We start from the raw sequence: 26,018 nt of genomic DNA on the forward strand, positions 1-26,018 counted from the left end.
AGAACTGAAGGGAATTTCAATTAGCCTACTGACAATGCTGCTATTTCCTTTTCCTTTAATTTGCTTTGTTCTTTAGATATGCATGGTATTTAGTTAAAAAGATACCAAGTCAGTGGTGCAGTAACAACATGGGTGCAGGTTCCCCACCAAGACTCAGCATGGAATTGATGCATGGCATAGCCTTCAAGGTACAGTGAAGCTAATGGTACAAGATCAGTGAAACCCTACTGAATGATATTTGCATAACTTCATACAATGCCAGAGGTTTAGCTGGCAGCATATTCTCATCCCCGTCAAAGACTGTAGGTTCAATCAAGAAATGCAAATATCTCGGCTTATATTTAAGTTCAGTATGGAAAAGCACTTTTCAGAGGTCTCAGGTAAAAAGCAAAACACCTAGGGTGCTGTTTTGAAAACTCAGTGAACACCACAAAAATATCACTTGGTTGTTGCAGTTGTAGGGACCGATAATTGTTGCACTTTTTACATTTACATAGTGATCACAGTGGTAAAAAATACTTCATTAGCTGGGAAAGAAATGGCATCTAAAAGATGACAAATCAAAATTGACACAAGTCATTCAATAATTAACAGATGAACTGCAGATCATGGAAATAAGCCTCAATCAACAATCAACCAGGTCAGACACAGCAAACTTGAAGAGTGCCATTTAACACTGCAGATTTTACACCAATTACCTTGTTGTCATTGTAATATGCAAATTGGCCTAGTACAGAAATAAAATGTAGAGTGCACATTACTGTCATAGTGCCACTGCGGATATTCCAACAGCTGCAAATTAGCATCAGGGAATATGCATTTTGGTTACAAGGCATTAAAAAGTTATGCAAAAACATAAATGCAAGAGTTTCTGGAGATTCTGGAAATCTGACACACACAAAATGCTGGAGGAACTCAGCAGGTCAGGCAACTTCTATAGAGGGGAATAAACAAAACTCAAAGTAAGTTTATTATTAAAGTACATATATGTCGCCATATTCAACCTAGAATTTCATTTTCTTGCAGACATTCTCAATAAATCCAAAACCCATAACAGAATCAATGAAAGACTGCACCAACAGGGCTGACGACCAGTATGCAGAAGACAACAAACATCACAAAAAGAGAGAGAGGTGGAGGAAGGGAGAAAGAAGGAGGGAAGGAGAGAGGGAGGGAGGGGGATAGTGGGAGAGAGAGGGAGAGGGGGAGGGGGAGAGGGGGGAGGGGGGGAGGGGGAGAGAGGAAGAGAGGAAGAGAGGGAGGGAGAGAGGAAGAGAGGGAGGGAGAAAGAGAAGGAGGGAGGGACAAAGGGGATCTGGGGGCAGAGGGGGAGGGGGCTGAGGGCCGTGGGGGAGGGGCGGTGGTGGTAGGTAGATAAGGGAGGACGGAAGGACAGGAGGGGAGGAAAGGAGGGAAGGGAGAGGAGGGAAGGTATGGATGTCATGCTGAATCTTTGCAAACTTCTCAGGAAGTCGAGATGCTGCTGTGCTTTCTTCATAATTGCACTTAAGTGCCGGGCCCAGGGCCGATCCTTTGAAGTGATAACACCAAGGAATTTAAATTTTAAATTAGTACTTGTCCAGGTACCAGGGCTGATGCTTTCCATGGGTTCACCCTCCTGAAGGGTGTGAGAGTTTGTGATGGTTTTTCCATGTTTTAACATTTCGGTCCTGCTGAAATGTCAACTGCTTATTCTTCTCCATTCAGGGGTTCCCAACCCTTTTTTATGCCATGGGCCCTGACCATTAAACAAGGGGTCCATGGATTCCAGGTTGGAATCCCATGCTAGATGTTGCCTGACTGACTAAGTTCCTACAGCATTTTGTGTGTATTGTTAAAACATACAGATTTTCACAGCCGAGGTCAGACTTAAGAATGCCGTGCACTCAATATATCAGGACACTTGATTCCTGGATTAGTGAACAAGGTATCAGATAGTTAAATTCATAAATTGCTAAATTAAATTGGTTTATTAATTTCACCTGTACAGAGTTACAGTAAAAACATTGTCTTACATACTGTCCCTGCAGATCACTTATTTACAACAGTGCATTAAGGTAGAACAAAGGAAAACGATGGCGGAATGAAAAACTAAGTGTCACATTTACAAAGAAAGTGCAGTGCAGATAGATAATAATGTGCAAGACCATACAAAGAAGTGGATAAGAGGTTAAGAGCCCATCTTACATACTCAGGGCAAGCTTAATAGTCTTATTACAGCAGGAAAGAACCTGTCCTTGAGCCTGGTGATACATGCTTTTGTATCTTTTGTCCGATGAGAGGGGGGAATAAAAGAGGATGTCTAGGGTAAGAAGAGTTTTTGAATATATTGTCTACTTTACTGAGACAGCAAGAAGCATAATCGGTGCCCATGAAGGAGCTTTTAAAAAAAAAGTTGTTTCTTAAAGGTGATAATTTCCAAAGCTTGTGACAAGGCCATTTTCAGTAAAATTCTGATAATCCATCAGGCTCAGTGAAAGAAGATCAACAGATTTTCTGAAGTATTGGATATTACCCTTATTACTACTCTGAAACATTTATTTCATTTTGCTTTTTACATATTACACAGTAGTAAATTTTCAAGTGAACTGGTTGAGTTTAAGGGGAACAGGGGACTCTGGCTCCAACCGCAAATCTACCTACAATCCTGTCTCCTAGCATACTGAATCCAAGTTCTGGCTGCAACAACACATCCTGACAACTGGCTCTGATCACATATGTGTGTTGCACTCTGGCATCCGTGGCTCACATTTTGAACTAATGAGTCAGAGGCCAAACATCAGGATTTCCAAACAACTAGATGGTGGATTATCTCTTTTTATATTTTAGTTTTTATTTCACAAGGGAACATCTGGGGTCTGCCTTCCCTTTAACTTTGTTCCTCTGCATAATCATCTCCAAATTTCAAATCTTGTTCCTCCTTCACACTCTTCTGGAAAGAAATTCTGTACAGCAGTTGGATAATTTTGCATTCTCTGAGGAATTTCTGGCCTCTTTCTCTAGGTGCTTTTCCAATCTTTCCCCACTTGTTCTTTCATTTCAGAGAAATGGGCAACACAAACGTATTTCTAACCACCTCTCATCCAAATTCAGATCAGAATTTGCCTTAATTTTCTGCCGTTATATATCTTTATGGGGATTAACAATGTAACGAAGATTTACTTACAACATATTTAACAGAATAGGTATAAGCAATACTAATTTTTCCTTTAAGTTCGTTCGGGATGCCCAAGGGTGGTCCTGCACATTCTGGTTTATTGACCTGTGCATTCTTGAAGCTGTTGAGATACAAATTAAGGATCTGTATTTAGAAATGAGTAATTTCTTCCCACGAATATTAAGATCAAAAGGTTAAATAAATTGTAATAATTAGCAACTAATTTTCTATCCTGTTACTTTTAAAAGCCGAGTAAGTTACAAAGATAACCAAAAACAGATCATAATTGCATTCTGGAATAAATGTGTTTGATCCAAACCAACATCTACACTATCCCTGTGGTCTTATGTGACCATGCAGCACCCAATGATTCCAAAGCCTGTTTCCTCAGCTCTCTCACAAATCCTATAATGCTCTAAGTCCCCTCCCAACAGCCCCAGACATCACTGGGAAGCTTGTAAACAAGGGTGGCAACTTCCTTCAAACAAATGGGTCTGTGGCAGTGATACACTTATATCTGTTATCTGGGCTCAGTGACTCAATGGTGAGTTCAGAAGTATACTGAGAGGTCATCCATATACTTTCTATGAACTTAGAGAGCAGAATTCACAATGAAAACAAAGGTTTGGATAATAGTGGTTAAATGTATTTTACTAGCAGACACCATATTTTCAGGGTAAACTTGAAGCTTTCAAAGTTGTTGGCTAAGATTCTTGCTGTAATTTCAAAGTGCTATCTCATTGGGAGATCCCTAAAGCCCCTGAACTTGAACGGCAGATGTAAATGACTCAGCATAAAATATCTTTCTGCCAACATCTCCCCTGAAAAGGCTACAACTGATAAGTTCAGCACAGGGATTTTCCATTAGAAATACAAAGGAATTTATTTTGGAAATTTTCAAGCACTCAAATGCACGATAATTAACATGTTCAAGATAGTCTGATACCATTCAGCATTAGGTTTACCTTTAAAAATCTGCATACCTTTTTGGTTCTAGTTTAGCAGCCACAAGTCTTGATTCAGATTTCTCAGCTTCACTGTGGTAATATATTGTGATATCCACATGATTGAAGATATAGTAAGTGTCCTTCGCATTGAAGGAAGTCTATACAATGGAGGTAAAAAGTAAATCATGTAATTAGCTATACCTGGTAACACAACTTATCTAACTGCATGTTTTCAGTTTGTTAGAACTTAAGCCTTATCTTTGTCATTTAATTGAAAATGATTTCTAAATTTCAACAGCAAACCAATAATTACAATGCTACTATAATAGTGCAGAACTTACTGCTGCTTCCTTGCAGTTCCACAGTCCCAGATTCAATCCTAACCTCAGATGCTGTGTGGAGCTCACACTATCTCCCCTTGACCATGGGTTTTCTCTCACACCCAAAAACAAGCTGATAGCTGCAGGTTACCTGTTAGTGTAGGTAAGTAGCAAAAGAATTGAAGGGGAAATTGATAGGTACGTGGGAAAATAAGTTGCAGAGCTATAGGAAAATAAAATAATGAGAATGGTACTGCTGGGAATGCTCTGCTGACATGAACCTAATGAGCCAAATTATCTCCTCCCCTGTCATAACAAGTAAACACAAATTTAAACATCACACCATTAAGTAGTAGTTTTATAAAAATAAATATATCTATGGAGAAAAAAGGCACATCTCCTTCTAATATAAACATACACATGAAGTACTTTAATATGACCACTAGCTTTAACACATATAGGACAAAACTGACCCTTAGCTCCTGTTGCTAGATCCCAATCGCAAACCTAAGAAGTGGACCTAACAGAATAAATGCATGGTAGGCATTATCTGCTATTCAAAGGTAACAGAAACTAAATCTGACAGTTAAAAATCGATGGCTGCACTTAAATTGGACCAAGAAAACTCGAGGTCCAATTTATACACAGCCCATTGTCAAGTCTAATTCATAGCAGCTGGGAAACAAAAATTTGGCTTTGACCCTTAAATCAAGATTCCCACTTCTTGTTCACTCCAGCTAGGGAGGTACACATGCACAGTCTGCAGAAACAAGACAGGACAAAGCTTTCATCTACTTCTCCTCTTCTCCAACAGCAGACAAAATATTGAATGTGCCAAACTTTACAGAAACATTTCCTACATCAGTACTTTTAGTCAACTAAAATCAAAAACAAGCAGATTTCAAATTAGTGATGTATTATTATCTACATTAATGCTGGCAGATTCGAGAAGTTAGTTTTATGTTTAAGGAATTTTTATAATATTTTCCCCAAGCACTTATTTTGGGTATCAAGGTAATACAAGTGTAGATGATGGATAGCTTCGATCTCTGCTGTACACTTGTGTACCAAGTGATATTGTGCTTGAATCTTTGGTCAAGAATTAGTACTAAAATGTTATTAAGTTCAGCATTCAGGTATTCAATATATGGGCAAACTTACATTAATGATACAAGCATCTTTTGGGCGGCCAACCTTTGTTACATAGCAACCAATGGGAAATCCTGGATTACAGAACTTCTGCCCTTCTTCCACATCATAACACCATGTAACAGGCATATTATCAATGATCCTACAAAGGTAAATTATGCATATTGATATAAATTGTCCATCATGTGTATCAATAAACAGACAACTGTAAACTTTTGTTGTCAGGGCTGTGGAAAAGATTATTGGCGTGAAGCTGCCCTCAATCCAGGACTTATATGCATCTAGAGTCAGGAAGCGAGCAAGCATCATTGTAGACCCATCACACCCTGGACATCGCCTGTTTCAACTCCTTCCTTCTGGTAGATGCTTTAGATCACTGTATGCCAGGACAAATAGGTACAAGAACAGTTTCTTTCTGTATGCCATCAGTCTTATGAACACTTGAATTTTAGTTTATTATAAACCAAGTCCACCTGTACATACACAGGTATATCTCATTGTATATAGTTCACGATTATTTGCACTATTGTTTAGTTTGCTTTTTGATTCTGTACAGCGAGAGCTCAGGGAAACCGGCATCAAATTCCCTGTATGTGTCCACATACTTGGCGATAATAAAGGATTCTGATTCTGATTTACACATTTACCTGCAGCGTTAAAACAAATTATTTGGTTGTTTGATTATTCTTATATTAAATATTCCCATAATTCTACCAGCAATTCTTCTATGTTCTTAGGAACAACAGGACTCCCCTCTCCTTTGGTATCATAGGAAAAAATGGACTTACTTCATTCCTAGGTTGCTTCCCATCTTTTCCTTTCCCAACAGTTCTTGCATGGAAAAAAATGGTTTTGGAGGGATCCTTTGGCTGCCTGTCTTTCTTTTCTATCTGCTTGATTTCTAGACTTATGTGAGAATTGCATGCACACAGGTCACACTTGCCTCTTAACCAATGTCATTTTGTTTAGAGAAGACTTATCATCTAAAAATTTATTTTCAACAATGACATTTGCGTTTTTCATGATAATCTCTCGTCATTTCAAATTGTATAAATGTTTAATTGTTTCAGTCACTGAATGTTTTGTCTGCTTTTGTCTTCTTACTTTTCCCTTTAAGAAGGAGATGAGTTACTAACTTCAAACTTTCTACATAATCACTCAAAGAGTTAAACTGCATGTGCATGTAACGAGAGCTGTATAACTCATCTCCTTCTACCTTAGGCCACGAACTTATCAATTACCCCTGCTGTGGACCACTTTCTGGAGGTCCAAGACACCGACTTCTACAAAGAAGGGATCCATATGCTCCACGACCACTGGACTAAGTGTGTAAATGTAGGAGGGGACTATGTTGAAAAATAAATGTACCAGGTTTTCTAAAATTGACTCCTTCTACCATAGGCCACGAACTTATCAATCACCTCTTGTACCTCCTGGAGTGGAGAACTTCAGAGATTCCCCACCTCTTGCTGGAAGAAATAAATGTACCAGGTTTTCTAAAATTGACTCCTTCTACCATAGGTCACGAACTTATCAATCACCTCTCGTACCTCCTGGAGTGGAGAACTTCAGAGATTCCCCACCTCTTGCTGGAAGAAATTCTGATGCACTTCAATTTTAACTGCCTCCTCATTGGTGACTCGCTCATTCATGGAAATATCTCAGTATCAATCTTGTCATACTGCCCGAGAATATGTTTAAATAAGATCACCATCCATTCTTCTAAACTCCAAAGAACACGGATCTAATTTTTGTTAAGCTGTTCATTGCAATGGGGGGAGGGGAGCTCCTCTCCCCTCCCCCGATTGGTAAGGTCAGATGCAACCTGGTGCATCTAAAACCCTGCTACGTGCCTCTGGTGAAGAGTAAACCTGCAACCTCAAGGACAGTGAGGAAATGGTCAGAGGAGGCTCATGAGGCGCTCCAGGGTTGTTTTGAGGTGACAGACTGCCAGGCACTCTGTGAGCCACATGGAGAGGATATTGATGGGCTCACAGAGCGCATCACTGATTACATCAACTTCTGTGTGAGACTGCAATGTTCCAACAAGAACTTCCTTTGTTATTCAATTAACAAGCTATGGGTAACAAAGGACATTAATGACATCCTGAACACTAAAAAGAGGGCGTTTAGAGATGGAAATAGGGAGGAGCTGAGGGCAATACAGAGGGACCTGAAAGCCAGGATCAGGGAGGCTAAAGACAGGTACAGGAGGAAGCTTGAGTGGAAATTCCAGCAGAACAACATGAGAGAGGTCTGGAGTGGGATGAGGACCATCACTGGGTTCCAGCAAGCTAGCAACGGAGGAGCTGAAGGCAGTGTGGACAGGGCCAACAAACTTAACCTGTTCTTTAACAGATTTGACATTGTGGCCCCTGCCCATCCCCCACGAGTCATCTGTTGTCGGCCCCCAACCAACACATATTCCACTCTCCCCTCCTACCCCTCCTCACAGTCCCCCACCCTGCTCTCATGACTATACCCCTTCCCCACATGAAACCACCATGGTGGGCTTCACAGCAGAACAGGTGAGAAGACAGCTGAAACGTCTCAACCCAAGCAAGGCTGCAGGACTGGATGGTGTCAGTACCAGGGTGTTCAAAGCCTGTGCCCCTCAGCTTTGTGGAGTACTTCGCCATGTCTTCAAACTGAGCCTGAGGCTCCAGAGGGTTCCTGTGCTGTGGAAGATGTCCTGCCTCGTCCCTGTGCCAAAGGTGCCGTGCCCAGCGGCCTCAATGACTACAGGCTGGTGGCATTGACCTCCCACATCATAAAGACCCTGGAGAGACTTGTTCTGGAGCTGCTCCGGCCTATGGTCAGGCCACACTTGGATTCCCTCCAGTTCGCCTGTTGAGGATGCCATCGTCTACCTGCTGAACCGTGTCTACGCCCACCTGGACAAGCCAGCGAGCACTGTGAGGGTCATGTTTTTTGACTTCTCCAGTGCGTTCAACACCATCCGCCCTGCTCTGCTGGGGGAGAAGCTGACAGCGATGCAGGTGGATGCTTCCCTGGTCTCATGGATTCTTGATTACCTGACTGGCAGACCACAGTACGTGTGCTTGCAACACTGTGTGTCCGACAGAGTGATCAGCAGCATTGGGGCTCCACAGGGGACTGTCTTGTCTCCCTTTCTCTTCACCATCTACACCTCGGACTTCAACTACTGCACAGAGTCTTGTCATCTTCAGAAGTTTTCTGATGACTCTGCCATAGTTGGATGCATCAGCAGGGGAGATGAGGCTGAGTACAGGGCTACGGTAGGAAACTTTGTCACATGGTGTGAGCAGAATTATCTGCAGCTTAATGTGAAAAAGACTAAGGAGCTGGTGGTTTTCCTGAGGAAAGCTAAGGTACCGGTGACCCCTGTTTCCATCCAGGGGGTCAGTGTGGACATGGTGGAGGATTACAAATACCTGGGGATACAAATTCACAATAAACTGGACTGGTCAAAGAACACTGAGGCTGTCTACAAGAAGGGTCAGAGCCATCTCTATTTCCTGAGGAGACTGAGGTCCTTTAATATCTGCCGGACGATGCTGAGGATGTTCTACGAGTCTGTGGTGGCCAGTGCGGTCATGTTTGCTGTTGTGTGCTGGGGCAGCAGGCTGAAGGTAGCAGACACCAACAGAATCAACAAGCTCATTTGTAAGGCCAGTGATGTTGTGGGGTTGGAATTGGACTCTCTGACGGTGGTTTCTGAAAAGAGGATGCTGTCCAAGTCGCATGCCATCTTGGACAATGTCTCCCATCCACTACATAATGTACTGGTTGGGCACAGGAGTACATTCAGCCAGAGACTCATTCCATCGAGATGTAACACAGAGTGTCATAGGAAGTCATTCCTGCCTGTGGCCATCAAACTTTACAACTCCTCCCTTGGAGCGTCAGACACCCTGAGCCAATAGGCTGGTCCTGGACTTATTTCCTGGCATAATTTACATATTACTATTTAATTATTTATGGTGCAACTGTAACGAAAACCAATTTCCCCCGGGATCGATAAAGTATGACTAAGACTATGACTATTGGAGAACACTCTCAGGAACTAGCTAAGCTCTTCTAGTCTGCCTTCAATGCTAGTATATTCTTCTTGAAGAGTTTATCTAAATTGCACTTTAGCAAAATTTACTGCACAAAGGATTTATAATTTGCCTTAAATGTAACTTTTGATGTGGCTTATTTTGGGAACCTACTTACAATTATTTTTATAAGACCGTTCCTACCACTAGATGATGTACATAAAAGCACCAATAAAGTGAATAATACTGAGATGTAAAGCCGACATCTTATCAAAATTTCCTTATTTATTTTACTTAGCAAGACATTTACAAGCTCTACCCTGAGAACTGTGCACATAGACTAAGATGCCATCTGCCTATCTGATTAAATATTTAACATGCTGCATGAGAACTCACTGCATCATCTGCATGTTTTCATGCCCTTCACTTCAAGTCAAAGTTTCTTGTCATTTAACTATATACATGTACACCATCAAACAAGATGTTTTTTCTGAACCAGGGCGTAAAGCACCGTTGTACACATAACACCTGTAATACACAATAACTTATAAAAGGATAAAATATATAGATGAAATACACATAAATAAACAAACTAAAGTGCATAAATTAAATATTGTAAGGTACAGAACAGATTAACCAGTAACACATTGAATGCAATGCAGCAGGGAGTTCAGAACTTTAATGGCCTAAGAGAAGAAACTGTTTCCCACCCTGACCGTTCTTGTTTTTATGCATCGGAGTCTCTTGTTTGATGGTAGAAAGTTAAAGAGGATGCTGGATGGATGGGTGGGATCCTTAATAATACTAAGGGCCCTGCATACTCAACACTCCTGATTAATGTCCCTATGATCCTCTCAGCCATTCTTACAATCTTTTGTAGGGACTTCCGTCTGATACTCGGCTGCTCCCATACCAGATGGAGATGCAAGTTGTCAGGACGCTCTCAATGGTGCTCCTATAAAATGCAGTATTGGGGAGGAAAGAGCCTCAATTGCCTCAATCTCCTTAGGAAGTGGAGAAGCTACTGTGCCTTCTTGTTCAGGGAGGTGACATTAAGGGACCTGGTGAGGTCATCCGTGACATGAACTCCCAGGAGTCCAGTGCACCTAACTCCATGGAGAAGCCATGTATTCACAGAGGGGGACCTCTGCACCTTCCTGAAGTCCACAATGTTTTGCTTGGTCTTTTCACGTGCACACCTAGGTTGTTCTCACACCAGTCCACCAGCCACTCCACTTCCTCTCTGTACTTCATCTCATCAACGTTGTGTCATCTGCAAACTTGATGACACGATTTGAGCTGAATCCTGCGACACAGTCATGCATTAGCAGTGTGAACAGCAGCAGACTGAGCACACTGTCCTGGGGAGTGCTAGTGGTCAGCGTAATGGCAGCAGAGACGTTGCTACCCATACAGACTGACTGTGGCCTTTCTGTTACGAAGTGCAGGGTCCAGTTGCAGATGGTCTGGTTCAGACCCAGCGAGGACAGTTTCCCCACCAGTTTTTACAGGCAGGTCCACTGATATATTATATCTATTCTGAAGTATTCTGATTGCATAAAGCAATCATATACCTACCAGGAAGAAAAATTCATATGCAAAGTATGCCTGTCTAACTAACAACAGATGTTTCACCCCACCCCCACCCTATTTTTTCAACAATATGTGGTCAACTATGTGAAAGCAGATGACTAATTTAATTGGGAACCGTATGTATAACTATGAAATTGTACGAATAAACACAAGGTAGTCTGCAGATGCTGGCAACCCGGAGCAACCAACACACACAAAGTACCTGAAGAATTCAGTCGATCAGGCAGCATCTACAGAGAAGAATAAACAGCCAATGTTTCATCCTGAGACCCTTCATCAGGACAAGAAAAGAAGGGGCTAGAAGCCAGAATAAGAAGGTGGAGGTGGGGGGGAGGGAAGGAGTACAAGCCGGCAGGTGATAGGTGAAGTCAGGTGAAAGGTAATGTGGGCAGGGGAGGGAGAATGAAGTAAGTGGCTGGGAGGGGATAGGTGGAAGAGGTAAAGAGTTGAAGAGGGAGAAATCTAATAGGAGAGGACTCACGAAGGATCTCAGCCTGAAACATCGACTGTTTATTCCTCTCCATAGATGTCGCCTGACCTGCTGTGTTCCTTCAGCATTTTGTGTTGCTCTGAAAGACTATGAATATAGCTGTTCTCTAGAATGTTTATAAAAAGAACAAATGTAGCTTACTATATATGAAGTAATAGTAAGTGCTTCTAATTAACTCACCAATGATGTTGATAGTTTAAATGCATGCCATTTTTTAAAAACGCCAACTTTGATTTGTCCTCCGTTTTCTGAACGTCATATTCTTTTGTGCATACATGCTTACACACCTCCTCCTTCTTGAAATGAAACTGTAATTTAACATATCACCACTCAGTTTGTTTATAAAGCACAAATCAATGAGTATTCTTTATACTAATTGTAACAGCTCACAAAATTAAAGTGTAATTGATCATTTCAGACCATAGTTCCTTCACCGACTTTATGTCAATTATTGGATTTATGGGTGGATTTTTGGAAATTTGCCACTATATAAAGAAACAATTAAGAGACCGAACAGACATAATAATGCAAGAGCAAATATTACAAACTTCACAATCTTTATTGCATCTTAGTCAATTTTATGTATAATAAAGCACAAGGCGGCTTTGCAATCATACCATTAACTTTAGAGGAAAAGTTCTGCCCTACAGTATCTGTGGCCAGTTTACTACTATTCAACATTGGAGTCCTTAAAAATAAACACATGAAAACAAGATCAATGACCAAGATTATAATCACCTGTCCAAACATCTCCTCCTCTGGTTTGCTTGCCAATATGCGTCTGATTACAATCTTCTGAGATGTCTCAGATGGTCAAGTTAAAAACCACCACATAATTGTAAACTGCTGGTGTTATATTGCACAGAATCAAGAAAGAATAAGGAAATTAATAGGAATTGGGAGAAGTGAGAAGCTGGAGAAATAAGAAAACAAAGTGAAATGGATGAAATTGAGAAGCAGAATACTAAAATGAGAGAAATCAATATTTATGTAATTCATGATTAATACCGAATCAACCTTTCTCATGGCACTCAACAGAGAGAGAATACGCAACATGAAAAAGACTGCAATATATTAGTGTTGTACTAGTAAAAAGGAAAACAAAGTGAAAAGCATTGATCAAGTGTGACAAAGCAGTTTAAGAGATTAAAAACCAATAAACTGCAGATACTGGGAACCGGTTGTCGGCCCAAAACTTTATCACTGTGCCAGTACCACCAATGCCAGTATTTTGTATTTATTTTATAATTTGATAATGAGCAAAGTTATTGATTCAAGCTGACCAGCAGTATGTGACAACACTGTGACGTGCATAACAAGATTAAACTAAATTCACACCATAAACTAATTCTCCCCGTAGCTTTAAAACACTGCTGATTTTAAAATAAAGTTAAGCTTTAAAGGATGCCTCGATCTCATCTTTTTCCACCAAACATCCAAAAAGCAAAGTTTTGTAAAATAGAGAATAACTTCAGTGAACTATGAATGACTATGCAAACTGTAACAGCAGTAACCACCCAATGGAAAGGAATGACTCTGTGCATATTTGCTTCTTCTTCTTCTTCTAAAGTTTAATGACGGTAATCAGACCAACATGAAATGCATTACCAGCACCTACTGAGTTGAAGTGTGGAGCAAAGAGACAAGAAGTAAACCCACTAAGTTCCCCACTCTAAAAAAATTCGAATAATATCAGTAAGTCTAATGCTTTTCAGAAAGTCAAATACACACTGTATACAGGGTCTTGAAAAGTATTCAGCTCCTAACCCTTTGTTCATATAAATGAGTATTACAACCAGGGAATTTGATTGATTTAACCGCGAATTTTTATTTGTGAATCACATGTTCCTTTCTTTACATTAGAGCCCTGAAAGCAGGGAAAATTGTAAAGCATGAAAAACTGAAATTTCAAAAGCTGGAATGTCAGCACTTCAAAACTAAATCCCCTTTGCTCAGTACTAAGTTGAACCACCTCTTGCAGCTATTACAGCCAGTAGTCTTTTGGGATACATCTGTTAGTTTTGCACAAGACTTGCCCATTTCTCCTTGTAAAATTGCTCAAGCTGTGCCAGGTTAGTTGGGGAGAGGCAGTGGACAGTAACCTTGAGGTCTTGCCAGAGATATTCGATCGGGTTAAGGTCAGGACTCTGGCTGGGCCACTCAAGAACATCAATTACTTTCGATTTTAGTCACTCCATGGTTATTCTGGCATGGGTTGCTGTCCTGCTGTAAGATGAACTTCCTCTCCAGTTTAAGCTTTCTGGTAGAGGCTAGCAGGTTTTTATTAAGGATCAAAATTCACAGTACATTTATTATCAAAGTATGTATAAATTATACAAACTTGAGATTCGTCTCCTTACAGGCAGCCACGAAACAAGAAACCCAAAAGAATCCATTAAAAAAAAACAAACACTCAATACTCAGAGAGAAAAACACAAATCGTGTCAACAATAAAAGTTAAGTAACAGCATACAGGACTAAAGTGAGTCCACAGACATGAAGCCTGGAGCAGCCGGATCAGGCCCAAAGGTTCAGCCTCAGTTTCCCACACAGTGCAGCAAAACAGAGCTCACAGACACAAAGCCCAGAGCAGCCTCACGGCCTCAGCCTCGGTGCCATGGCGAGTGGAGTAAACGTTTCAATCCATCTAGCCCAGCATTTAAATTTCCAAACATCGGGTTGTCCCCCGCATTAGGACCCTGTCGCTTGGTTATGCTCTGGGCCCAGAATCCACTGCCATGTTCTGGGATGTTCCAAATCGGCCCAGCACTTAGATCAATCAGACCTTGCTCTCTGTTTAGGTGGACAGGATCTGAAACTCCTCCGCTTCACATGCCCCGACTCTGTCTTGACCATGTCTGGACGTCACTCCGACCATTTCTCCTCGAACATGCACGGACTCTTCATTGTTTGCAGTTATCGTTTACCACAATTTTTCACAGAAGAAGTGGCATTAATAAAGTATTTAGTTGTATTCCTTTCTTTATGAACCACCAGTAAGCTGTTGCCCATCTTCAGTACAGCCATCTTAAACTGAAAATCTCTCTGTATTTAGCAGCATTCATCTTCCCATCAATCCTGACCAGATTTTTGCTAAAAAAACATAACTTTGCCTGTAAAAGCTTTGCAAAGTGTCACTTAGGAGATACTGTAAAGATGTGGAAGACAATCTTGTGGCAGATGAGACGAAAGCGGAACTGCTTGGCCTGAACACCAGGCAGTGTATATGGCGTAAATCTAATACTGCATATCAGCCAGGTAACACCAATCCTACTATAAAGTATGGTGGAGGTATCATCACACTGTGGAGATGCTTTTCAGCAGCAGGGATTGGCAATCTGGTCAGGGTTGATGGGAAGGTGAATGCTGCTAAATACTGAGAGATCCTGGATTCAAACCTGCTTTACAATTTTCTTTGTTTTTTGGGCTCTACTGTGGGGAAAAAAAAAGAGCATGCGATACACAAATAAAAATTCTCAGTTAAATTGATCAAAATTCCTGGTTGTAATAATCATTTATGTGTACAAAGGGTTGGGGGCTGAATATTTTTCAAGGTACTGTACATTATGTTGGCAGTAATATCCTAACAAACATTCCATATTAAACCCTGTCGTTCCTAAAGATCTCAATTTAGTAATTAGATGTTTCCTTGCACCTCAAAGGAACTGCATTCAAACAATATATGCTGCACCATTTCTTGATAAGTGCACTTCCTACAGATGCCATTGTCATGCATATTAATTCTGAACAAGGAATTATTCAACCTTGTATGTCCAATAAATAAACGTGTAAGTGTAACATTTTCTCTCCTTGTATACCCATCTCTCAGTTGAGCTCCCACCATCCTCTGAATTTTATATAAATGCTATCCTTTCTTTTCCTTCTTCCAACTTTGTTGTCACAGAAAAGACTTTAATTATGGCTTTCATCTCCCCTCATATAAAGGCACCACTACATTTATATCTTTAATTTTAAGTGTCTGCGGCATTGTTTCCTTCAACCCAACGTAGCCAGGAACCCAGTTAAAATGTATACACAGACCTAGACTCTGCAGCCTTAACAGGTATTGTCCAATCTAAGGAGAAAGTCTGGCCTACAATTTGAACCATGTTTTAATAGATGTCAAAACCGAAAATAAATCAGAACATAGGAGTATATAATCAGGGTGTACTTCATCTACCCATTCCAAGGCTAAAATGACAGCAACTATCTCAGATGTGAATACTGATACTTAGTCTGATAATCTTTTCCTAACAGTCACCTGTACCTTTGGAACATAAACAGAAACACCTGTATGAGGGTTCAAAAGATCACTGGTTCTTTTGAACCTTCTGTGTAGATATGTAAGAATCCATAATATCTGTTCTCTTTATGTTCTCTTTTGTTAACCCAATAAACCATTGCTAACTGTAACCTGCATAGAGGTGGAGGCATTTCACCCTTTTCTACGAATAATGCTGAAATTGGGGATGATTTAATAGTACAAGGACCACAACAATCTCAATGCTTGAACTTTATCTAGGGGCTTTAAGACCGCTGGTGAGGCTGACCCATAAGCAATCCACAATTAAGGACAGATCTGATTAAAGCAAGATAGATTTGTTTAATTGATCTCCAATTCACACCCCAATCACTCCTAACTAAGCACCTGAGCTCATTAAGGTCCATTTTAGACAGTGCTTTTGCTTTAAGCTGTCTACCCAGTTGAACCAGTTTGGGAGAATCTTAATGTCAGGAATGTGACTCAACAATCTTACCTTCGATGTTACAGGTTATTCGAAAAGTCATTGAAATTTAAAACAAAATGATTTTGATGATCTACACAGCACAATGTTTAACAAACTGGTTGATCTGACTCTCACTAGTCTGGCAAAGATAGCTATTATAGCAGCATGAAATCACTGAACTGGACAGAGAAGGCGTCAAACCTGAAACTCGGGTACTTTTGCATTCCAATAGATGCTTCATAATTGACGCCTTTCAACAACAGGCATCTACTTCTGTATACATAAGAAACTGTTGTTTTTGTGAAATACCTCAATTACAGAAAAGCACATCCTTACCTTGTATGGAGCTGGTTCGATCCTCTCACCAAAGAGCACTTGGCCGAGGTTTTCAGAAGGACGTTTCTCCTCTTCCAACTGACAGAAATCAAATCTTTACCAGGAAGAAATGTTTACAGATATCTATTAACTTAACATATTCTTGATTTGGGTGCAAGCTGTTTACATTATTTAAGCATAGAGATAAAGCCAGAAAATACTTTCTGATAAATCAGTAATTTTTTTCAAATTTAAGACATTTACTTACGCAGCATACTCATATGGTAAGACAGATTCCACCGAATCAAGCCTGTTTACAAATAATTCAATGGTACTCTGGAAGGGAACAAAGAGAGAAAAGAACAAGCTGTCATAATTCCAGCTGGCTTAGTCTACCTCAAATTCTTATGGCAATTCAAGGTCTCAAGAAGACTTGCATCATGTATACAAATCTGGTTGAGCAACCCAAGACAAATTTACTTGCATTAAAGTTAGTTCACCAGATTGATTTTTGGTGTGGAAGGTATGACCCAAGAGATTAAGATCATTAGACCTATATGCTTAAGTTTGTAAAACGAGGTAATCTAATTGAAACACAGTGGGTTAATGTAGAGATGATGGTTTGCCTGGACATCTAGAACTAGAGGTCATTTTCAAAAACAAAAATAAGACAAACTTTCTTCAGTCAGAAAGTAATGAGTCTCTGGAATTCTCTACCAAGTTAGGGCTCAGTCACTGAGTACATCCAGACAGATATTGAAAAAATTTTGATATTAAGAGACTTGAGGGAAATGAGGTTAGTGCAGTAAAGGTCACTTACAATCATTTGGGATGTAAGAGCAGGTGTGAAATGCTTAATAGCCCACTCATGCTACTGTTTCTTATATTCAAGGATTTTAACATATTTTCAAAGTTTGGTGTGAAAGGGTTACCGGTATTATGAGGAACGTCTGGCAGCTCTTGGGCTATATTCCCTGGAGTTCAGGAGAATGAGGGGGGAGAAACATTCCGAATGTGAAAAGGCCCGAACAGTTTAGATATGGCAAAGTTACTTCCCATGGTAGGGGATTCTAGGACAAGAGAGCATGACTTCAGGAGTGAAGGACATCCTTTTAGAACTGAGATGCGGAGAAATTACTTTAGTCAGAGGGTGGTAAATCTGTGGAATTTGTTGCCATGAGTGGCTCTGGAGGCCAAGTCATTGGGTGTATTTGAGGCAGAGATAGATAGGTTCTTGATTATCCAGGGCATCAAAGGGTATGGGATGAAAGCAGGGGGGTGGGGAAGATTGGAAGAATTGGTTCAGCCCATAATTGAATGGCAGAGCAGACTCGATAGGCCAAATGGCCTGCTTCTGCTCCTACATCATATGGTGTCAGAAACAACAGCCTTGCCAAAAAAAAAACCATGGCTTTCAAGGTAAGCCATAATTGAATTAGGATTTATTATTGTCACATATACTGAGGTACAGTGAAAAGTTTGTCTTGCATACCGTTAAAACAGATCCATTCAATACACAGTGCACTGAGATAGCACAAGGTAATAAAACAACATCAGAATACATAATAAGATGTAATAACCAGAGGAAGTGCAGTGCAGGTAGATGGAGTAGATTGTGAATCAAGAGGTCCATCTTATCATATTAGGGAGCTATTTAATAGTCTTTTAACAGTGGGGTAGAAGCTGTCCTTGAGCCTGGTGGTACATGCTTTCAGGCTTCTGTACCTGTTGCCCAATGAGAGAAGGAAGGTCTGGGGTCTTTGAAGATGTTGGCTGTTTTACTGAGGCAATGAGAAGTATATACAGAGTACATGGAGGGGAGGCTGGCTTCTATGATGTGCTGAGCCATATCCACAATTCTCTGCAGTTTCTTGTGGTCACAGGCAGAGCAAGTTGTCATAACAGGATTTTTAACAGATGACACAAAAGGTACATACTATTTGTATTCAGTATCAATGCAGTTCATTATTCATACTGTCACTGGTTTGCTGAAGAGTAGAACAATGGAACAATATAAAGAATCTTTATTCCACAATATTGTATGCGAAATCCATTTCAAGAAGTTTGAATGAGAAAACGGACTTCTAAATGAAAATAGATTGATACTGAAAAAGTGATTCATACATTATTAATAAAGATTTTATGTAAACCCCAGAATTTTCGACAATAAAAAAACAGCCTTCTTCCTTTCTTCTATCTTGCCCTGTCAAAATAAAAATGGTACAATCACAGACAAGAGAAAATCGGCAGATGCTGGAAATCCAAGCAACCAATACATACATACACACACACACACACACACACACACACACACACACACACACACACACACAAAATACTGGAGGAACTCAGCAGGCCAGGCAGCATCCATGGAAACATTTTCCATCTATGCTGCCTGGTCTACTGAGTTCCTCCAGCAATGTATGTGTGAAAGTGGTACATCAGTTACATTATGTCACTAATAATCCAAAGACCTCTTGGCAGGATGCAGAACTGGCTCTTCACACCTCAAGCTAGGGGTAACATTCTCTGAGTCCAGCTGACAGCCAGTCTCTCTTAACCTCTTAGGAGTGCAAGTCTCATCTACTCAGTCTCTCTAGGCTTGCCTCACTCATTGAACTTCCCATCCCTGGAACCTGTAGTGTATACTTTTTTGTTACGCAGCTTCACTGGCAAAACTACACAATATTTCAGGTGTGGTCTTTCCACAATTACAGTACTCATCTCCACTCCTACATTGAAATGCTTTTGTTAAAAAAAGCCTTGAGCAAAACACATTAGACATACACATAGTATTTCCAGTCAATAGCTAATGATGATGAAACAGATATTTCAAGTGTAGCTCTTCAGGTCAGAGCTCATGGTATGAACTTTTTCTTCTTTTCACTTCTGATTTCTTGCCTGTTTTACACCTGAAAGTTAGCAGAAATCACACAGCTATGTTCACACACTTTCAGGATCCCAAATACACTCCAAATGTCATTAATAACACTGGAACCAATGTAAACAACCTTTGTATTCCACAAGATTTACCACTCAAAAACCTATTTATCTCAGCAATGTCAAATATAGCTGATAGCCAGGACAAGGTTCTCATCCAACATAGCAGGTTCAGCTTTTAAATCCCACTTCAGCAATGAGGCAGGTATATTAACAACATTTAAAAGACATTTAGGCAGATCCAGGGATAGGAAAGGTTGACAGAGATAAGGGTCAAACATGGGAAAATGGGAATAGCTCAGGCAGACAATTTGGTCGCACAGATCTGCTTCTATGCGGTACAGAAACATAGAAATCCTACAGCACAATACAGGCCCTTTGGCCCACAAAGTTGTGCTGAACATGTCCCTACCTTAGAAATTACTAGGGTTACCAATAGCCCTCTATTTTTCTAAGCTCCATGTACCTATCCAAAAGTCTCTTAAAAGACCCTATCGTATCCACCTCCACCCGTTGCTGGCAGCCCATTCCACACACCACTCTCTGAGTAAAAAACTTACCCCTGACATCTCCTCTGTTGCTACTCCCCAGCACCTTAAACCTGTGCCCTCTTGTGGCAACCATTTCAGCCCTGGGAAAAAGCCTCTGACTATCCACACGATCAATGCCTCTCATCATCTTATACACCTCTATCAGATCACCTCTCACCCTCCGTCGCTCCAAAGAGAAACGGCTGAGTTCACTCAACCTGTTCTAATAAGGCATGTTCCCCAATCCAGGCAACATCCTTGTAAATCTCCTCTACATCCTTTCTATGGTTTCCACATCCTTCCTGTAGTGAGGCGACCAGAACTGAGCACAGTACTCCAAGTGGGGTCTGACCAGGGTCCAATATAGCTGCAACATTACCTCTCGGCTCCAAAATTGAATTCCACGATTGATGAAGGCCAATACACCGTACGCCTTCTTAACCACAGAGTCAACCTGCGCAGCTGCTTTGAGTGTCCTGTGGACTCAGACCCCAAGATCCCTCTGATCCTCCACACTGCCAAGAGTCTTACCATTAATACTATATTCTGCCAACATATTTGACCTACCAAAATGAATCACTTCACACTTACCTGGGTTGAACTCCATCAGTCACTTCTCAGCCCAGTTTTGCATCCTATCAATGTTCCACTGTAACCTCTGACAGCCCTCCACACTATCCACAGCACCCGCAAGCTTTGTGTCATCAGCAAACTTACTAACCCATCCCTCCACTTCCTCATCCAGGTCATTTATAAAAATCACAAAGAGTAAGGGTCCCAGAACAGATCCCTGAGGCACACCACTGGTCACCGACCTCCATGCAGAATATGACCCATCTACAACCACTCTTTGCCTTCTGTGGGCAAGCCAGTTCTGGATCCACAAAGCAATGTCCCCTTGGATCCCATGCCTCCTTACTTTCTCAATAAGCCTTCCATGGGGTATCTTATCAAATGCCTTGCTGAAATCCATATACACTACATCTACTGCTCTTCCCTCATCCATGTGTTTAGTCACATCCTTAAAAAATTCAATCAGGCTCGTAAGGCATGACCTGCCCTTGACAAAGCCATGCTGACTATTCCTTATCATACCTCTCCAAATGTTTATAAATCCTGCCTCTCAGGATCTTCTCCATCAACTTACCAGCCACAGAAGCAAGACTCACTGGTCTATAATTTCCTGGACCATCTCTACTTCCTTTCTTGAATAAGGGAACAACATCCTGAACTCTCAAATCTTCTGGAACCTCTCCCGTCCCATTGATGATGCAAAGATCATTGCCAGAGGCTCAGCAATCTCCTCTCTCACCTCTCACAGTAGCCTAGGGTACATCGCATCCAGTCCCAGCGACTTATCCAACTTGATGCTTTCCAAAAGCTCCAGCAGATCCTCTATCTTAATATCTACATGCTCAAGCTTTTCAGTCCGCTGCAAGTCATCACTACAATCACCAAGATCCTTTCACATTGTGAATACTGAAGTAAAGTATTCATTAAGTACCTCTGCTATTTCCTCCAGTCCATACACGCTTTCCCACTGTCACACTTGATAGGTCCAATTCTTTCACATCTTATTCTCTTGCTCTTCACATACTTGTAGAATGCCTTGGGGTTTTCCTTAATCCTGCTCGCCAAGGCCTTCTCATGGCCCCTTCTGGCTCTCCTAATTTCCTTCTTAAACTCTTTCCTGTTAATCTTCTAGATCTCTAACATTACCTAGCTCTCTGAACCTTTTGTAAGCTTTTCTTCTCTTCTTGACTAGATTTACTACAGCCTTTGTACACCACAGTTCCTGTACCCTACCATAACTTCCATAGCTCTATGACGAATGCTGGGCTAACATTCTACTGCAGTTCTAATGGACCACCATACCAGTGACAGTGAATGCTGACAGATACAATAAGAGACAATGACCGTTTGCCTCAAAGATGGTCCGATTGTCCTTTGAAGAATTGGCAACTTTCCCAACCATCTTACCCAAAGTCACAGAAGCAGATCATCCAATCATTATTATTATACTGTCTGTGTAGCCTGATAAATGTAAACCCGTTGTCATATTTCCTACACTGCGACTGAAATGCCACTCTGACAATATTCATTCACTCTGAAGCGGCTAGGAATAGGTTACGGGTCACAATCTGTTTCTTCTGCAAGAAAATTCCTGTTAAGTAGGATGCAACATCTATATCAGGCCAGGGTGTAGTTGGGGGGGCACCCCCTCAGACGGGGGCGGGGGGCCTCGTCAGATGGGGCGGCAGGGTGCCCCATTAGACAAAGGGGGGTGGGTGTCCCGTCAAACAAGGGGCTGCTGTCCTGTTAGACAAAGGCGGGAGTGTGGAGTGTTATCCTCTCAGGCTAGTGGGGCAACCATTAGTGGGGGAGGAGTTTCCCATCGAAAGCCAAGGGAGGCCAGTCAGAAGACATGGGGGGGGGGGAGCAGATCCTGTCAGAAGCTGGGGGGAGGTCAGTCAGAGGCCGTGGGAGGGTCAGTCAGAAGCCATGGGGGGAAGGGTTCCTGTCAGAAGGCATGGGGAGGGGGGGTTCTTTTCTGAAGCTGTGGGGGGGGGGTGTTCCTGTCAGAAGCCAGGGGAAGGGTTGGTTCCTATCAGAAGCCGGGGGGGGGGGTGTTCCTGTCAGAAGCTGGGGAAAGGATTGGTTCCTGTCAGGGGCGAGGGGAGTGTGTTCCTGTCAGAAGCCAGGGGAGGGGTTAGTTCCTGTCAGGGGCTGGGTGAGTGTGTTCCTGTCAAAAGCTGGGGGAGGGCTTGGTTCCTTTCAGAAGCCGGGGAGGGGCAGGGGGGCTGTTCCTGACAGAAGCAGGGGTAGGGGGAGTGTGTTCCTGTTAGAAGCCAGGGGAAGGGTTGGTTCCTGTCAGAGGCAATGGTGGGGGGGGTTGTTCCTGTCCGAAGTGGGGGGGGGGAGTGTTCCTGTCCGAAGTGGGGGGGGGGGAGTGTTCCTGTCAGACGTGGGAGGGGAGTGTTCCTGTCCAGACAATGGATGGTGGGGTGTTCCTGTCAGAAGCGGGGGGGGGGGTGTTCCTGTCCGAAGTGGGGGGTTGTTCCTGTCAGCTGCCGGTGGGAGGGGGTTGGTTCCTGTCAGAAGCAACAGGGGAGGTTGCTCCTTTCAGAATCGGGGCCAAACACCCCCCCCCCACCCCCGCGCTCACCTGACACTCGGCACTGTCGGTCTCACAGAAGTTGACGGGGGCAAGACCGGGCAGGTAGAAGGCGATGGCAGCCCGGAGAACGACGGCCAGCAGCAGTAGCGACAGCCGGGGACACATCCTATCCTGTCCTGTCCCTTCCGCTTCGGCCGCTGCCTCACACTCCGACACGTCACACCCGCCAACCCGCCTGCCGCATTGTGGGACGGCGGAGGGCTCCTCCCTCCAGGAGTCTGCAGAGGGCGCAGTGAGAGAGAGAATTGCGTGATAGCACCAAATCTTAGGGCCGATCGGCCTCTATGTCTGATTGAAAACATATAAATCTAGGAGTAGGAGTAGACTGCTCGGCCATTCAATAAGATCATGGTTGATATGGCAGTGAAATTAGCTCCACCTACCTGCCTTTCCCCCATAACCCTGAATTCACCTGCTATACAATAACCTATCTGACCGTGTCTTGAGTATACTTAATAACGTATCCTCCACTATGTCCCTGATTAGAGAATTCCGCAGATGCACTCCTCCCTGGAGAAGCAATTCTTTCTCATCTCCATCCTAAATTTATTCCCCCAAACCTTGAGACTACAATCCCAGGTTCTAGTCTCACCTACCAGTAGAAACAATTTACCTGACTCTGTCTTATCTATCCTTTTCATAATTTTGTATGTTTCTTTCTGTCAGGTCTTCTCTCATTCTTTTAAATTCCAGTGATTATAGTCGCAGGCGACTCAATCTCGCCCGGTAGCTAATGCCCTCATATCCAAAATCAACACGGTTAACTCCTCTGCCCAGGTATATCTTTTCTCAAGTAAAGAGACCAGAACAGCACGGAGTACTCTGGGTGTGATTTCAAACGTTGCTTCGAAGTCAAAAGTTCTAGTTTTAAAAGAATAATAAGAATAAGAATAAGAATATCTTTATCGTCATTGTTGTGGAGCAATGAAACACAGTGTTGCAGCTCAACGTTTTGCAGCACGACAAGAATATATACTTAAAATAAACTCTAAAACCTCAGGAGTGCAGTCCAAAATTAATAATATATGGATGGGGGGTTAGGACTATTGCACACCTGCCATTCCTGGAAGTGTAATGCATTTAGCTGCTGCCATCTTAGGAGGGGGGCAGGAGAGGGGAAGGGGGTGTTATATGTTTCACTGCTTGTGGGTAGAAGCTGTTAAGGAGTCCCTTTGTTTTCGTCCTTAATGCTCTGTATCTCTTCCCAGAAGGTAGAGGGGAAAACAGGTGATGTCCAGGATGAGTGGGATCCATTGAAATACAAGTAGCCTTCTTTTGAAGTCTACCAGTATAAATATCTCTGAGGGAGGGTAATGTTGTGCCAATAACCCACTCTGCTACCCTCACCACCCGCTGCAAGTCCTTCCTGTTCTGTTCTGTGCAGCTGGCAAACCACACTGCACAGCAATACGTCAGGAGGCTCTTTATAGTTGTCCGATAGAAGTTGATCAGCAGGTGATGAGGGAGGAGAGCGTGCTTTTGCTTCCTTAGGAAGTACAGCCTCTGTTGGGCCTTCCTCACCTGATAAGAGATATGGGCAGTCCAGGTGAAGTCAGCCAAGATGTGGACGCCGAGGAACTTGAAACTCTCTACTCTCTCCACCTCTTTCCTGTATATGTGCAGAGCAGAGTGCTTGACGCGCTTTGATTTCCTGAAGTCTACTATCAGCTCCTTGGTTTTTGTGGTGTTCAAGTCCAGGTTATTATGACAACATCATTCTGTCAAATGCTGTACCTCCTCCCTATAGGCTGTCTCATCACAGTCTGATATGACACCTATTAGGGTGGTATCGTCAGCAAATTTGACAATGGTGTTGGTGGAGTGAATGGTAGAGCAGTCATGGGTGAAAAGAGAATAGAGGATGGGGCACAGTGAACTGCCAAGGCCCAGGTTGCTCAATTTCTGCACCAGTTTGTAGGGGATGACTGTATTAAAAGCTGAGCTGTAGTCCACAAACAGCATTCTTACATAGGTGTTATCCTGATCCAGGTTTGTAAGGGCTGTGTGGAGAGCTGTGATGACCGCATCCTCTGTCGATCTGTTTGCACGATACGCAAACTGGCATTTATCAAGGTCAGCAGGTATGGCAGACTTAATATAAGACAGTATGAGTCTCTCAAAACATTTCATGATGATAGGAGAAAACAGATATTGTTGGAAATACTCAGCTAGCCAGTAGGTTATTGACCTAAAATGTTAGGTTGGTTTCTCTCGCCACAGAAATACTGATGAGTGTTTGCAGCATTTTGTTTTATTTTTCAGCATCCATGCAGATGCCGACACCCCAAGCCGTAATAACGTTGCACTAACCGCTACACTAACGTAGACTGGATGGCTTGAGTATCTCAGAAACCGCGAATCTCCTCGGACTTTCACGCACAACAGTCTCTGAAGCAAGAGTTCCCAACCATTTTTGTGCCATGGACTCCTACCATTAACTGAGGGGGTCTGTGGACCCCAGGTTGGAAATCTCTGCTCTACAGTTTTCAGAGAAAGGTGCGAAAGACAACATAAAACATCAACTGAGCGGCAGTTCTGTGACCTTGTTAATGAGAGAGAGGTCAGAGAAGAATGGCCAGACTGGATCAAAGTTGGAAAGTAACAGTCACTCAATTAACCACACATTACAAGAATGGTGTGCACTGAATGC

General features: G+C 42.3%; 1 protein-coding gene across 1 annotated transcript in view; it reads right to left on the reverse strand.

The window, feature by feature from the left end:
- tm9sf2 (transmembrane 9 superfamily member 2) overlaps positions 1–23,533 on the reverse strand; it is a 51,208-nt gene extending 27,675 nt beyond the window's left edge. The window contains exons 1-7 of the mRNA XM_063048394.1: positions 23,357–23,533; positions 16,989–17,056; positions 16,742–16,835; positions 11,859–11,986; positions 5,586–5,715; positions 4,141–4,262; positions 3,167–3,278 (exon numbers count right to left, since the gene is read on the reverse strand). Of these exons, the coding sequence (XP_062904464.1) occupies positions 3,167–3,278; positions 4,141–4,262; positions 5,586–5,715; positions 11,859–11,986; positions 16,742–16,835; positions 16,989–17,056; positions 23,357–23,473 (771 nt within the window). The 5' untranslated portion in view covers positions 23,474–23,533. The remainder of the gene's footprint in view (positions 1–3,166; positions 3,279–4,140; positions 4,263–5,585; positions 5,716–11,858; positions 11,987–16,741; positions 16,836–16,988; positions 17,057–23,356) is intronic.
- Positions 23,534–26,018: the final 2,485 nt, after the last annotated feature.

The sequence above is a fragment of the Mobula hypostoma genome, chromosome 5 (genome assembly GCF_963921235.1).
Source record: "Mobula hypostoma chromosome 5, sMobHyp1.1, whole genome shotgun sequence".
Taxonomy (NCBI): Eukaryota; Metazoa; Chordata; class Chondrichthyes; order Myliobatiformes; family Myliobatidae; genus Mobula; species Mobula hypostoma.